The sequence below is a fragment of the Oncorhynchus keta genome, chromosome 19, assembly GCF_023373465.1.
Source record: "Oncorhynchus keta strain PuntledgeMale-10-30-2019 chromosome 19, Oket_V2, whole genome shotgun sequence".
Lineage (NCBI taxonomy): Eukaryota > Metazoa > Chordata > Actinopteri > Salmoniformes > Salmonidae > Oncorhynchus > Oncorhynchus keta.
Window position 1 is genome coordinate 72,139,534 of NC_068439.1, and position 16,584 is coordinate 72,156,117.

General features: G+C 41.8%; 1 protein-coding gene across 7 annotated transcripts; it reads right to left on the minus strand.

Annotated features, from left to right (window-relative positions):
- Positions 1 to 1,414: 1,414 nt before the first annotated feature.
- LOC118372427 (NACHT, LRR and PYD domains-containing protein 3-like) lies at positions 1,415 to 12,129 on the minus strand. Of its 7 annotated transcripts, none has more exons than XM_035758304.2 (16): positions 11,984 to 12,129; positions 11,451 to 11,555; positions 10,735 to 10,791; positions 10,370 to 10,535; positions 10,203 to 10,232; positions 8,147 to 9,896; positions 7,708 to 7,881; positions 7,382 to 7,555; positions 6,116 to 6,289; positions 5,859 to 6,032; positions 5,497 to 5,676; positions 5,137 to 5,310; positions 3,496 to 3,669; positions 3,228 to 3,401; positions 2,401 to 2,574; positions 1,415 to 1,801 (listed from the first exon to the last, which is right to left on the minus strand). In XM_035758304.2, exons 2-16 carry the CDS (start codon positions 11,481 to 11,483, stop codon positions 1,768 to 1,770), a joined length of 3,642 nt encoding a protein of 1,213 aa, XP_035614197.2. In that variant the 5' UTR covers positions 11,484 to 11,555; positions 11,984 to 12,129; the 3' UTR covers positions 1,415 to 1,767. The 7 variants fall into 7 exon arrangements, with proteins under 7 accessions (XP_035614197.2, XP_035614198.2, XP_052327201.1 ...); XM_035758305.2 differs by having other exon boundaries at positions 11,451 to 11,498; positions 11,984 to 12,097; XM_052471241.1 differs by having other exon boundaries at positions 10,370 to 10,552; positions 11,451 to 11,498; positions 11,984 to 12,082.
- Positions 12,130 to 16,584: the final 4,455 nt, after the last annotated feature.

The window sequence follows — 16,584 nt, forward strand, 5'->3', positions numbered from 1 at the left end:
GTGTTTGTAAACAACTTGAACTGACTTGAGACAAGGGTTGGAAGGAGAGAACACTCACAGACAGAAGGGGAACTTTGGGTACAGGCTCAGCCTGACCAGTGGGTCGCCCATTAGAGGGCCTGGGAGGGGGGGGAGAGAGAGCAGTGGAGAGAGGAGAGAGAAGAGGAGAGGAGAGAGCGAGACAATAGAGAATGAAGAGAGGAGGAGCCAGATAGGTCCGGTCGACCAGCTGGTAAGATAGGACCGGCCTGATAGGGTGGTCCGACCGGCCAGATGGAACCAGTCGGCCTGACAGATGGGACCAGTCGGCCGACAAGATAGGTTGAGCCTCGACACAATCCTGTCCCGGAGCTCTACGGACAATTCCTTCGACCTCATGGCTTTTGCTCTGACATGCACTGTCAAGTGTGGGACCTTATATATACAGATGTGTGCCTTTCCAAATCATGTCCAATCAATTGAATTTACCACAGGTGGACTCCAGTCAATGAACGAACCTGGGTTTGGCGGATGCCAAGAGAACGCTACCTGCCCCAATGCGTGGTGCCAACTGGTGGAGGAGGAACAATGTCTGGGGCTGTTTTTCATGGTTCAGGCTAGGACCCTTAGCTCCAGTAAAAGGGAAATCTTAACGCTACAGCATACATTCTAGACGGTATTGTGCTTCCAACTTTGTGGCAACAGTTTGGGGAAAGCCCTTTCCTGTTTCAGCATGACAATGCCCCCATGAACAAAGCGAGGTCCGTACAGAAATGTTTTTTTGAGATCGGTGTGGAAGAACTTGACTGGCTTGCACAGGGCCCTGAACTCAACCCCATCGAACACCTTTGGGATGAATTGGAACGCCGACTGAGAGCGAGGCCTAATCACCCAACATCAGCGCCCAACCTCACTAATGCTTGTGTCTGAATGGAAGCAAGTCCCCGCAGCAATGTTCCAACATCAAGTGCAAAGCCTTCCCAGGAGGCTGTAATAGCAGCAAATGGGGGACCAACTCCATATTAACTCTCATGATTTTGGAGTGAGATGTTCGACGAGCAGGTGTCCACATATGTCAAATGAGGTACTGGCAAATTACAGTATGAAGGAAATATGCTTTGAAATCTGTCAATTTTCCACTTGATCACATCCCTTTACTGGAATGACCGGTATAAACTAGCCCATACCTCCCCCAATTCAATGCTATTCTATTTGTGGGATGTAGTGAACAAGTTCACACTTCAGGAGATTTGGGATGCATCCCAGTAGCCTAGCAGCTAGAGCATTGGGCCAGTAACCGAAAGGTGTCTGGTTCAAATATTATGGGTGTCTGTCCTGTTATAGCACCAATAATTACCAGCTAATAGTGTAAAACATTTTATATCCTGTGTTTGATGACAGCTGTAAAATAATAATTCCACAACTGACAAAGGCAAATTATAATCTGTTAATGCTTCTTTATTGAAATATTGATTGAACATGCATAACTGGAAAACAAATAATAACAACGTACCATAGTGGTGTGCCTGAATCCAATTCCCAGCCTCGAGACTCATAGCATACATTGAAAAATGAACAGCTGTAGAAAAATCACCCACATAATAAAATATCTACATGGAAAAATGCATCCGCTCAGTACACTGCATCTTTGGATACAGGCAGTCATTCATTATGTCATAAAACATCTACAGATATGTACAAACATCTACAAATATTTATCAGTACAAATATATATCTGCTCTGTACATTGTGTTTTTGGACACAGAATTCATCCATTATGTCCTTCGATCATTTCTCTCTCCCCACAGGATAAGGCCATGCACTGTTGATAGATTGATAAACATAGACAATCATTCAGGTCAAAGATACCCATATTTGATTAATGTCCCAAAAGAATGCAACTATTGATCAACATTAATATCAAAATACCTGGGTTAAAATAACTATTTGAAATCTTTCAAATACTTTGTGTTTGATGTTGCCTGCCAATAGTGCCAGGTGGGAAGGGTTTGCACTCGACTATTCTATTGGTTCTATTGATAAATGAAAGTACAAATCAAGCCCAGCTAATGTATTTAAAATTACTTCAAAATAGTATTTGAACTCAGATCTGATATAGATTTTCTGGACCCAGTTTTTCCAAAAACATTTAATCCAGATCAAAATAATCCTGTGTTGTATTAAATTCTGATCCCCCTCCAGATGTGGTCCCTTTTTTATTTTGGAATGTCGTACTAAGACTAAATGAAAAATCCCATTATATGCTACAAAAATATGTTATATGACATTAAGTCTAAATATTGTCTTCCTGTGTGTTTCCAAAATCGAATGGGGAAACCGGATTGAGACAGCACAGGATCATTGTGATCTGGATTAAATGTTTTTGAAAAACTGGGCCCTGAACATTTCAAAAGCACTAACCTCAGTGTCTCCAGTTTAAAGGTTGGGTCCTCCATTACAGCAGAGAGCAGTCTCAATCCAGAGTACCCAGGGTTATTGTTGTCCAGATTAATTTCTCTCAGGTGTGACGGGTTGGACAACAGAGCTGAAGCCAGAGAAGAACATCCCCCATCTGTGACTCTACAGCGTGACATTCTGCAGAGAAAGTGAGAGAGGGAGGAGAAAGACCGAGAGAGCAAGGAGGGAGAAAACATGAAAAAACTGTCTGTAAACCCTAGTTACATTGGTCAGATAAGCAGACTCAAAACAGCAATTCTATAATCAAGTATTATTACGTAAAGGAATGTTAATTGACTTGACAGCAAGAGATGAATATTACATGTACAATAGAATAGAATGTACTGTATGTGTGTTCTCGCCACCAGAGGGAGAAAAGGCTTAGATAAAACACCCAGGTTTCCTCACACACACACATTGTGTGTTAGTGTTAGGTGCACACGCTTGTGTATCTTACAGATGTTGCCATCACCAGGGTTGCGGTAAATTCCAGGCAACTCAGAAAGTAAACCAAATCCCAAATGTTCCTAATTGAAAAACATTGTAAGAAAAGTATGATAGACATTCCTATGTACTTCCTGAATTGACCCCAACCCTGGCCTACACCGAACCCAGCTCAGAAATCAGTGTGATTGAATGTCTCAGCCTAACATTATCTTCCAAAGTGTAGTCATTCTGATGTACTGTTTTTGTTGTGGTGCTAATTTATGTGATTCAAGTCAATGATATCATAGAATTGGAATTAGACATAGTCTGAGGGTATATGTTAATTATATTTCTATGGAGCTTACCGGAGTGTCTTCACTTTACAGTGAGGACTCCCCAATCCAACACAGAGCAGTTCCACTCCTGAATTCTTCAGCTCGTTGCCACTCAGATCCAGCTCTCTCAGACTACAGCCTTTTGAGCTGAGAGCTGAGGCCAGGGCACCACAACATCTCGCAGTGAGATTGCAGTCCTTCAAGCTGAAGGAAATACAATTTTTGATTGGAATGTGTTAAAAATCGCTTTATAGTTAAAATAACATATACCTTCTAATATAATGGTCACAATACGTACTGCAATGTCTCCAGATTACAATGTAGATTCTCCAGTACAGCAGAGAGCAGGTTTACTCCTGAATCTCCTAGACTATTCCGACTCATGTCCAGCTCTCTCAGGAATGAGGGATTTGTCTTGAGTGCTGAAGACAAGAAGAAAATCCCGTTCGCTGTGACACCACAATCTGACAGCCTACAGAGAGAAGCATAAGACATATTTATCAATGCATCATAATCATCCAATAAGTAGTAGTGTATCATTTGTAGATTCAATACGATCATCCAATATACTGTACATTGCAATATAACATTTATTGATTAATATACATTGTTAAATAATATGAATCATCTGTCACCTTCAAGATTGTCTAACTTCTCCATTATCTAACTCAAGTTTAATCAATCAAAATGATTAAATTTGTGATACTTAATTTTAGGACACGTACACTACATGACCAAAAGTATATGGAAACCTGCTCGTTGAACATCTAATTTCAAATTCATGGGCATTAATATGGAGTTGGTCCTGCTACAACAGTCTCCACTCTTCTGGGAAGGCTTTCCATTAGATGTTGGAACATAGCTGCGGGGACTACTTGCTTCCATTCAGTCACAAGAGCATTAGTGAGGTCGGGCATTGATGTTGGTCGATTAGGCCTGGCTTGCATTCAGCGTTCCAATTCATCTTAAAGGTGTTCGATACGGTTGAGGTCAAGGCTCTGCGCAAGCCAGTCAAGTTCTTTCACACCAACCTCAACAAACCATTTCTGTATGGACCTCACTTTGTGCACGGGGTCACTGTCATGCTGAAACAGGAAAGGGCCTTCCCCAAACTGTTGCCACAAAGTTGGAAGCACATAATCATCTAGAATGTCATTGTAAGCTGTAGCATTATGAGGGCCCTTGCCCAACCATGAAAAACAGCCCCAGACCATTATTCCTCCTCCACCAAACTTTACAGTTGACACTATGCTTTGGAGCAGGTAGCGTTTCTCCTGGCATCTGCCAAACCCTGATTTGTCCATCTGACTTCCAGATGGTGAAGCGTGATTCATCACTCCAGAGAATGCATTTCCATTAGGCCAGAGTCCAATGTCGGTGAGCTTTACACCACTCCAGCAGAGGCTTGGCATTGCGCATGGTGATCTTAAGCTTGTGTGCGCCTGCTCGGCCATGTAAACCCATTTCATGAAGCTTATAACTAACAGTTATTGTGCTGCAGTTGCTTCCAGACGCCGTTTGGGACTTGGTAGTGAGTGTTGCAACCGAGGAAAAACTATTTTTACATGCTAAGTACTTCAGCGGACTCGTTCTGTGAGCTTGTGTGGCCTACCAATTCGTGGCTGATCCGTTGTTGCTCCTAGACGTTGTCACTTCACAATAACAGCACTTACAGTTGACTGGGGCAGCTCAAGCAGGGCAGAAATTTGATGAATTGACTTGTCAGAAAGTTGGCATCCTATGACGGTGCAAGTCATTGAGCGCTTCAGTAAGGCCATTCTACCGCCAATGTTTGTCTACGGAGATTGCATGGCTGTATGCTCGATTTTACACACCTGTCAGCAACAGGTGTGGCTGAAATAGCCTAATCCACTTATTTAAATGGGTGTCCACATACACTATATATACAAAAGTATCATGTATAATTTAGCTCTCTTACCTCAGTGTTGCAAGATTACAGTAGGTATTCCCCAGTCCAACAGAGAACAGCTTCACCCCCACATCGTGGAGTTTGTTGTTCCCCAGGTCTAGCTCTCTCAAACTTGAAGTGCTGGAGCTGAGAGCTGAAGCCAGCGCTTCACAGCATTTCTCAGTGAGGTTGCAATCATTCAACCTAGGGAGATATAGAGCAGATCATTTATTGTTTATTTGACCAAACCTCACAACACACACACCCAGAAGGGTGGAAACAGAACAGCGTCAGCCGCAGAGCAGTGCTGCCGAACCAAATACAGTCTGCCGGTTCAGTCCCGACTTATTGCCCTGCTTAAACCAACCACCATGAGGACACAGTATTTACCTCAGTGTTTCCAGTGTACAGCGTTTATCCTCCAGTACAGAAGAGAGTAGTTTTACTCCTAAGTTACCAGGTTGGTTCTCACTTAGGTCCAGCTCTCTCAGGGGTGATGGTCTTGGCCTCAGGGCTAAAGCCATAGCCAGAGCAGCACAGCCTTCCACTGTGAATGTGCATTTTTTAAGCCTTTGGAGAGAAGTGAACATTTTTTAAGATTGGTAACATGAGGTGCACATTATTTCATATGCATTGTTATATAGTCTAGTTAATGTAAAATATGACCATTGTGTTGAATTGAAAATGTCAATAACATAAAATATTATCTATGAAAACATTTCTAAAAGTGCTCAAAATAATGAGTTGTTTACAGCAGTTTCTCAAGTTTGCACTGTGGATTCTTCAAAACAACTGTCAGCCGTTCTAATTCTGAGTCTCCTAAGTTATTCCCGCTCAGGTCCAGCTCTCTCAGGTGAGAGGGGTTTGACGTCACAGCTGAAGCCAGAGAAGCACAGCCTTCTTCTGTGATACTACAGTTTGACAGCCTACAGAAAGAAGGAATAACGCCATCACTCTTCACTCAGAAATATGGGATAGTGTGTAAAGAAAAGACTATTCAATTATTCACCTCAGCGTCTCAAGTTTACAGTGTGTATCCACCAGTACTGCAGAGAGCTTTTCCACTCCTGAGCCTCCAGGGCCATTCCTGCTTAGATCCAGCTCTCTCAGGTGTGAGGGGTTCAACGTCAGGGCTGAAGCCAGAGATGAACAGCCGTCTTCTGAGACTCCACAGCCTGACATCCTGTGATGTTAGTTAATGTAAAAACATTCAACTCTTTGCCTCAAAAGATGATTCACATTTAGAAAATATTCAGTGTCATTGTGAATAGAAGTAAAGCATTGTAGTTTTACAAAAATCATTCATGTTAATTATGGAACATTTGGCTCGAAATGGGTCACCTAAATGGCCAGAAATATTACCCAGAAATTCTATTTTTGGGGAGGAAGGGGCACACATAGCCACAACCATATGTTAGCTAGGGCTGTGATGATACCAGTATCGCAATATTTCTTCTATGGCAAAAAATCAAACATGAAGCAGACCAAACTGTCTGGTCCTTAAAAAACCTGCTGAATAGCTTGGAAAATAAATACATGTGACTCTGGATGACAACATAATGTGGTTTGTTTCCAACAATTAGAGCTGTTTTCCTAAATAAGTTACATCTGCTTTGTATTTTGTTTCCTTGCCAAGATACTGTCGTAATACTGGTATCACCCCGGCCCTAATGCTAGCCTATAACTGGTTTCATGAGTTTAAAGAAATCAATGATTGTTATATATGTTTATATGAACCACACAGGCAACACTCATGCCATAATTTGAGGAAAACAATTAGCAAGTAAACTTCAGATTTGATGAGGTAAAAATTCCCGGTTTACTTTAAGTGAATGCTGCTGCTTGTGTTTAGACAGGTGCATGCTGAACATGTCTTAATCCTGTATTAAGGTGTACTGTGGAAGGTGTACTGTCCTTAATGTTGCACATCAAATGGTCTTCTGTTTGTTTTCTCCACATGACAGAGAAGCATGTCTGTTCTACATGTCATATATCTATTTGGACTTTCTGAATACATTTTTATCAAATTAGTCAAATCTACTACAAAACACACAATGTTGAATGTGTGACAGTCTAAAAAGCATATTGACTTTCAAATGTCTGTTGATAAGGTCTCCATAAGGAAGGGAAAGTAATGGTAACGTGGTAAAAAGGTGAAACTAAGCTAGGATTCTTACTCAGGTGTGCCTTCGCCGGGTCAATGGGAATCTACCTCCACAGTAACCTTTTTCTAATGCAATTGTTTTTGCTTAATTCCACTGATCAGAATACTCACCTCAGTTTCTGCAGTTTACATTGTGGATCTTTGAGTACAGTAGAGAGCATTTTTACACCGGAGTCTCCTAGATTATTTCCACTCAGGTCCAGTTCTCTTGGGTGTGATGGGTTTAACCTCAGTGCTAAAGCCAGAGAATCACAGCCTTCCTCTGTGATATTACACTGAGACAGTCTGAAGAGAGACATTCTACAATTAAATGGCATACACTTACTATAGGGATGTGCACTAAATGGTAGTACAAATCAAATCACAACTCATTGTTGGCCGTAAATACAGTTATCTAGCATTTAAAATCTAATTTCACGCTCAGAAGATTGTCTTACTTCAGTGTATCTAGTTTATTGAGTGGATTCCCCAGTCCAGCACAGAGTGTTTTCACTCCTGAGTCCTGCAGGTCATTGTTTCCTAGGTCCAGCTGTCTCAGACTAGAGAACTTTGAGCTGAGAGCTGAGGCCAGTGCTTCACAGCATCTCCAGGTAAGTTTACATCCATTGAGTCTGGGAAAATATATTGTCAAATGTAATGAGTTATCAGACGACATCTTCTGTCTCCAAAACTTCCTTCACAGAGCGAAAAATACTGCACAAATGAACCATGGCATTTTAGAACGGGTAACATGGTGGTTACTTATAGAAATTAATTATCTTCTCTTGAATAGATCAGTAGTATGATTTTGTCCAGGGACTACGAAATTCAATTACCATCAAGTAATAGAATATTGATTTGCTAACTTTCAGTACATCGATTTGACCAAATACTCACAGAGCGGTTCTAGAAGCTTTGACCACTGGCAGCAGCCTCAGAAGACACTCATCCGATCTGATGTAATTCTTCAGGTCAAACACTTCCAGCTCGTCCGTGGAAGTCAGCAACACAAAGACCAGAGCGGACCACTGTGCAGATGAGAGTCTGGCAAACAAGGAACTTCCAGACCTTATGTAGCTTTGGATTTCCTCCTGTAAGGAATGGTCATTCAGCTCATTCAGACAGTGGAACAGATTGATGCAACACTCTGGAGAGGGCTTTTCCTTGATCTTCATCTTAATATACATGGCTGTTTTCTCATTGGTCTGTGAGCTGCCTGTTTTTTCTATCAGTAAACCTTGTAAGATGTCTTGATTGCTCTTCAGCGAGAGGCCGAGAAGGAAGCGGAGGAAAAGGTCTAGGTGCCCATTCTCACTTTGAACGGCCTTATCTACTGCACTTAAGTAGATGTCTTTGCCTTTGGAGCAGTGTTGTTCTTCTAGCATTGGATTTTCATTGCTGGTTTTGAATGAGATGAAAACATACACAGCAGCAAGAAACTCCTGGATGCTCAGATGCACAAATTGGTACGTCTTGCTCTCGTACAGTCCAAACTCTGTGTTGAACATCTCTGAACAAACCCTTGAAAAAATGGACCCCTCTCTGACATCAATGCCACACTCTGTCAGATCCTCTTCAAAGAAGGTCCTATGGTCTTTTTCCAGTTGCTGATAGGCCAGTTTTCCCAGTGACATGATGCTCGCTTTATACCAGAGTGGATCTTGCTCATTTTCTCCAGGGTACTTACGTTTCCTTAGCATTCTCTGGATGTTCAGGAAGTGCGTGTACATTTGGGTCAGGGTTTTGGGGATCTCTCCACTTTCCATTTTGTTCATTCTCTCCAGGACAGTGGCTAAAATCCAGCAGAACAAAGGTATGTGACACATGATGTAGAGGCTCCGTATTGACTTAATGTGTTTGATGATTCTGTTGGCCAGTTTCTGATCACTGAATCTCCTTCTGAAAAACTCTTCCTTCTGTTGGTCATTGAACCCTCGTACCTCTGTCACTCTGTCAACAAACTCAGGGGGGATGCGATTGGCTGCGGCTGATTGGGAGGTTATCCAGATGCGAGCAGATGGGAGCAGATTCCCCTTGATGAGGTTAGTCAGCAGCACATGCAATGAAGTTGACTCTGTGATGTCACTCAAGATCTTGTTGTTCTGGAAGTCTAGAGGAAGTCGACACTCATCTAGACCATCGAAGATAAATAACACTTTGTGTTCATTGTTGTTGAGGATTCCTGCTTCTTTTGTCTGAAGAAAAGGATGAAGAATGTCCATCAAACTTTTATTCTCCCTCATCAAATTTAGATCCCGAAAAAGAAGTGGAAAGATGAATTTTATATCCTGATTTGCTTTTCCTTCAACCCAGTCCAAAACAAACTTTTGCAAAGAGACCGACTTTCCAATGCCAGCGATTCCTTTTGTCAGCACAGTTCTGATCGGTTTGTCTTTCCCAACTATGGATCTGAAGATGTCGTTGGATAGGATTGGAGTTTCTTGTAAAGGTGTTTTTTCAAATGGTCTTACCTCATGCTCATTATTGACCTCTCCACTTTCCCCCTCTGTTATATAAACCGCTGTGTAGATGTCATTAAGCAGTTTGGAGTTTCCATGCTGAGCTAAACCCTCCTGAATAGTACTGATCTTACTGTTAATCTTCAGATAGTCTTTTAGTTTTTGATGGCAGTCTTCAACATGTATATCTGAAAGAAACAAAATGACAGAAAAATACATCAAAACATGAAGACAATAGATTTGATTGTTTTTTTAATTTTACCTTTATTTAACCAGGCAAGTCAGTTAAGAACAAATTCTTATTTTCAACAGAAACAGAAATCTATGCTCAGTAGCTTGTGTGTGCCCTTTTATTCAAAGGGCTGTGACATCCACCAAAAATATAGAAAGATTCACACTTAGTGTCAGATTTGCAAGTAAAGTCAAAAGTAATTACTGTATTTAAAAAATAAATAAAAAACATTACTTAGATGGTCTGTAGAGGGTGTTATTACCTTCAGAATTAGGAAAAGTATCTTCATCATCTGGAACGAGAGAGAGAGAGAGGCGAAGGGAGAGAGCGACAAAAAGATCTGGGATGTGTGTAAAATGTCCCAACACCAGGTAGTAAGCTGTACTTTATGTATTCAATTTAATGAGTCAGAAGTTTGAGGTAACTTACCACCACCCTTCGAGCCCACACTGATGTAATAATTAACGTCTCTTATTTGGCTGCCAGAGATTGTGGGTGATATGACATTGCTGCCATCCTGAGCGGTGTTGGTGGACTGGAAAGAAGTTCCTTGTGTAGGTATGGAGAGATCTGGCCTCTTCGCAGGGCCAGCCTCCTTAAAAAAAAAACGTTCTGAGAGAGAGGAGTCAGACAGGGAAAATAGAGAGATGCATCTATATATAGGAGCAAAACAAATTCCAGACTTGTTTCCATTTTAACCAGTCCTGTCCTCTGTATAACACAACGTTTATTTAACTAGTAGCTTATTCTACAGTTATGGCCTGTATAAGGGTTGAACAATTCTGGTTAATTACCTTTGGAATCCATAGATACAATCTCAGCTGGGCTGGAATGGACAGACAAGGACTAACCTGGAAAACAGAGAAAAAGCAAGAAAGAGATGTAAATATTTTGGCTATTAGCTTAGGTGAATATTCATTTAATGTTCCAAATGCAGGTTGACGTTTATGCTTAGCCAACACTTCAAGATGGCGGACTGAACACAACTATGTAGACCCCCTCATGATAAAAACGAAATATTCAATATCGGTAAATTAGACTAAATATTAGCGCTACACAATCTGGTGGGTAATAACCTTCAATCTGGATAACAACACAAAACAAATCATGAGACTAGAGAAATCCATCGATAAAATATTACGAAAAAAAGCAACGCCCAAACATAACGGAGAGTAAAAGGGGAACATATTTCAAAACGAAAACGTGACTCTTCTACAGACACAGACGATTTAATCTTTTCACCACCGTGAAGTTCGAACCCGATCTGTAAAAATCAATAAATGACAAACTGCGCATACTTGAACTAGTCAGTAAGGATATAGAAGAGTTGAAGGCAAGTCTCAAGATGAGTGACGAAACAGCTGCGACATTGGAGAAAGACAAACAAGCTAACAGGGACAGTCAATAAGATTAAAACTTAAATTAATGAACTTAAAATGGAGAACATCGTTCTGAAAGAAGCCTTACTTGACATACAGACTAGATCCATGAGAGAAAAACTGGTACTTACAGACCGAGGTAATGAAAGTTTCAGGTTGGACATTCGTCTGTAGTTTTCCTTACGTCCACCAACAGCAGTTAGGGATGCCAACAAAGTGACAAATCAACATTACTCCTAAAACGTTCAAAACTGGTTGTAGCTAACCCGATGGCAAAGACACACATTGCACACACTTGTTTTGTCTATTTACATCTTGCACTTTTTAAAATGATATATTTACATTTTTGAATATCAATAGCTCACTGGTCATGTGACCTACTGACTTGAAAACAAGGTTCAGAATTATTCTGTGGGCCTACACATTGCACACCAATGTTTGTCCATTTTCATCTCTCGATTTTACATGACTTTTTCAAACTTTAAAATTTCAATAGCTCCTTGGTCATGTTACCTACTGACTTCAAACAAGGTTCAGAATGTCCACTCATTGGGCCTACACATAAGACATTTTTCCAACATCATGACACTTATTTGGAGTCTGTGGCTCAAGTGGTTTGAAAGCGCGAATATCCTTTGAATATAAAATGTTAAACTGTCTTTACCACAGTTACAGCTATCCAAGAGAAAGAAGAAGTTCCTGAATGTGTAGTTTGACAGTTCCTCCTTACAGCGCTTCAGATCCCACGCGAAGCTATCGCCAAAATCGAACTCGAACGTGGTACACTGCTTCGGACAGATAAACAACCTTGTATATGATGAATCACTATAATTGTTTGATAAAATAATAATTGCTTGCCATAATGTAATTTTGATAATGGTGAGAGGTAAAAATCCTTTTTATGGAAAATAAGATAAACATGATTTTTTTTAAAAATATATATATATATTTATATAATAAAAATCGAGGTGAGGGCGATTGTTAGTTGAGAATTATCTGTTAATTGAATGATTAGAATATTCCGTCCTGAATCAAATAATTGTATGGAATTGATTAGAATGTATAAAATCATAATCAATACATGTGTAGTCCTAGTCAGAATTAGGGTAAAACAATGTCTTCATGGTATTTTAAACACAGACTGTCTGAGCTTGGTGCCGACCTGACTAGCGATTTGGGAGAGAACGGTGAGTACGTCTCAAGGACAAGGTCACTCGTCTCTGTGGGCTGGGTAGTGAGACAGTGTGTGCGTAGCAGGACATTGTGTGCGTCTGTTTGTGTGTACAGTGGGACAAAAAAGTATTTAGTCAGCCACCAATTGTGCAAGTTCTCCCACTTAAAAAGATGAGAGGCCTGTAATTTTCATTATCGGTACACTTCAACTATGACAGACAAAATTATAAAAGAAATCCAGAAAATCACATTGTAGGATTTTTAATGAATTTATTTGCAAATTATGGTGGAAAATAAGTCACTTTTTTTCATTTAATCAATTTTGACTATTTTGTGTATGTCCATTGCATGACATTCAAATAAAAATCAAATTACAGGTTGTAAAGCTACAAAATAGGAAAAACGCCAAGGGGGATGAATACATTTGCAAGGCACTGTAGGATCAGCCATGTATCATATGCAGAGGCCATAAGACACGTTGGTAGAACTACAGTGAGGACTGATGGAGTTTACATGGATGTACCTGTAGTAAGTGGATCTACTGTCTGGGCTGGTGCTTCTGATGGTCCTGGCATGGTTTAGAGGCCTGTTCAGAAATCTTGTGTACTCATGAATGTGTGGTGTCAAAGGACACTTGGTAAGATTATCAATACGACTCGGGTTGTGGAAAGCAGAAATACCAGGTTGAAGGTTATTGTGAAGACGGCAAGAGAGATATTGGGGGTAACAGATGTTACTGTTGAAATGGTTGTTAACATGCTGAGCAATTCTAAGGGTGGAGTGTTTCAGCATGATATAGATAAGGTTTAATGGGGTTAGGGAGGGTTTTTTGGGAGTGGGGAGGGTGTGGTAGAAGTTAAGGATTTATTTAGTTTAGAATTTTATTTTCATGGTCGTACAAAATTGGGCAGATCACGATTGAACCTACATTCCAGCACAGTAGTTGGCGGCATGCACTTTAAACGTTTGTTTGAAGACCATCGTGATATCATAGAAGAAACACAACAGATAGGACAATGAGACATATTTCACCGGAGTGGACAAGGTTTTGTAGACTTTACCATATCCCAAAGTTTAAAAAAAATTGCATTGTTTAGAAAGAGTGCAAAGGCAAATTGAGATATTGTACATGCGCTATTTACAAAGTAGGCATCCCCTATGGAAATATGTGCTAAAATGCACCAATAGGATCTCGCTAGCTCGTGCTTGGCTCTGCCCACCTCCTGGATTGTTCTGCCCAGCATGGTTAATTTGTTCCCATTTGAAAATGACAGGCTGTGGTCTATCTTGGTTTAGTTATACAAATCTTCACTTCTTTAACTTGGCAAGTCAGTTAAGAACAAGTTCTTATTTACAATGGCGGCCTACACCTGCTGGGCCAATTGTGCGCCGCCCTATGGGATCCCAATCACGGCCGGTTGTGATACAGCCTGGATTTGAACCAGGGTGTCTGTAGTGACGCTTCTAGCACTGAGATGCAGTGCCTTAAATTTCTCTCCATCCCGCATGGAGCAGCGGTCTAAGTGAGAACGCAGAAGGGCTTGGCTAGTGTATATAAAAGCTTCAGTACAGCAACTACCTGGATAAATTCTATTATTATCAAATTATTCAGCCAGGTCTCTGAGATAACCAGGTCTGGGCTAGTGTCATGCACCCAGACATCCATAATGTCCAGTTTAGACGTCAGCCTTCGCACATTTATATGCAAGTTTTACCTACCTTACCTTTGTCTGTACACTATGCCTTGAATCGATGCTATCGTGCACAGAAACCTGCTGATTTTACTCTCTGTTCCGAACGTGCTTGACGGCCAGTTCGTATAGACTTTAGCTGTACCCTTATCCTACTTCTCCTCTGGTGATGTAGAGGTTAATCCAGGTCCTGCAGTGCCTAGCTCCACTCCCACACCCCAGGTGCTCTCATTTGTTGACTTCTGTAACCGTAAAAGCCTTGGTTTCATGTTAACATTAGAAGTCTACTTCCTAAGTTTGTTTTACTCACTGCTTTAGCACACTCTTCCAACCCGGATGTCTTAGCTGTGTCTGAATCCTGGCTTAGGAAAACCACCAAAAACCCTGAAATCTCCATCCCTAACTAACTATAACACTTTCCGCCAAGATAGAACTGCCAAAGGGGGCAGTGTTACAATCTACTGCAAAGATAGCCTGCAGAGTTCTGTATTACTATCCAAGTCTGTACCCAAAGAATTCGAGCTTCTACTGCTAAAAATTCACCTTTCCAGAAACAAGTCTCTCACGGTTGTCGCATGCTATAGACCACCCTCTGCCCCCGACACCATATGTGAGTTGATTGCCCCCCCATCTATCTTCAGAGCTCGTGCTGCTAGGTGACCTAAAATGGGACATGCTTAACACCCCGGCCATCCTACAATCTAAGATCGATGCCCTCAATCTCACACAAATTATCAATGAATTTACCAGGTACAAGCCCAAATCCGTAAACACAGGCACCCTCATAGATATCATCCTAACTAACTCGCCTTCCAAATACACCTCTGCTGTTTTCAATCAAGATCTCAGCGATCACTGCCTCATTGCCTGCATCCTTAATGGGTCTGCGACCAAACAACCACCCCTCATCACTGTCAAACGCTCCCTAAAAAACCTTCTGCGAGCAGGCCTTTCTAATGGACCTGGCCGGGGTATCCTGGAATTACATTGACCTCATCCCGTCAGTAGAGGATGCCTGGTTATTCTTTAAAAGTGCCTTCCTCACCGTCTTAAATAAGCATGCCCCATTCAAAATATGTAGAACTAGGAATAAATATAGTCCTTGGTCCAGTCTAGACCTGTCTGCCCTTGACCAGCACAAAAACATCCTGTGGCGTTCTGCATTAGCATCGATCAGCCCCCGTAATATGCAACTTTTCAGGGAAGTTAGGAACAAATATACACAGGCAGTTAGCTTTCCTACGGCTAGCTTTTTCAAACAGAAATTTGCATCCTGTAGTACAAACTCAAAATATTCTGGGGCACTGTAAAGTTAATGGAGAATAAGAGCACCTCCCAGCAGCCCACTGCTCTGAGGCTAGGAAACACTGTTACCACCAATAAATCCACCATAATTGAGAATTTCTTTTTTTGTTGTTGAATTTTTACCCCTTTTTCGTGGTATCCAATTATTAGTAGCTACTATCTTGTCTCATCGCTACAACTCCGTACGGGCTCGGGAGAGACGAAGGTTGAAAGTCATGCGCCCTCCGATACACAACCCAACCAAGCCGCACTGCTTCTTAACACAGCGTGCATCCAACCCGGGAGCCAGCCACACCAATGTGTCGGAGGAAACACAGTGCACCTGGCAACCTTGGTTAGCGCGCACTGCGCCCGGTCCACCACAGGAGTCGCTGGTGCGCGATGAGACAAGGATATTCCTACCGGTCAAGCCCTCCCTAACCCGGACGATGCTAGGCCAATTGTGCATCGCCCCACGGACCTCGCAGTCGTGGCCGGTTACGACAGAGCCTGGGCGCGAACCCATGGTTGAGAATTTCAATAAGCATTTCTCTACGGCTGGCCATGCTTTCCACCTGGCTACCCCTACCCCGGTCAACTGCCTGGAACCCTCCACAGAAAACCGCCAAAGCCCCCACTATTTCTCCTTCACCCAAATCCAGATAGCTGATGTTCTGAAAGAGCTGTAAAATCTGGACCCCTACAAATGAGCCGGGCTAGACAATCTGGACCCTCTCTTTCTAAAATTATCTGCCAAAATTGTTGCAACCCCTATTACTAGCCTGTTCAACCTCTCTTTTGTATTGTCTGAGATTCCCAAAGATTGGAAAGCTGCCGCTGTCATCCCCCTCTTCAAAGGGGGCAACACTCTAGACCCAAACTGCTACAGACATATCTATCCTACCCTGCCTTTCTAAAGGTCTTCGAAAGCCAAGTTAACAGATTACCAACCATTTCGAATCCCACCGTACCTTCTCCGCTATGCAATCTGGTTTCAGAGCTGGTCATGGGTGCACCTCAGCCACGCTCAAGGTCCTAAACGACATAACCGCCATCGATAAGAGACATTGCTGTGCAGCCGTATTCATCGACCTGGCCAAGGCTTTCGACTCTGTCA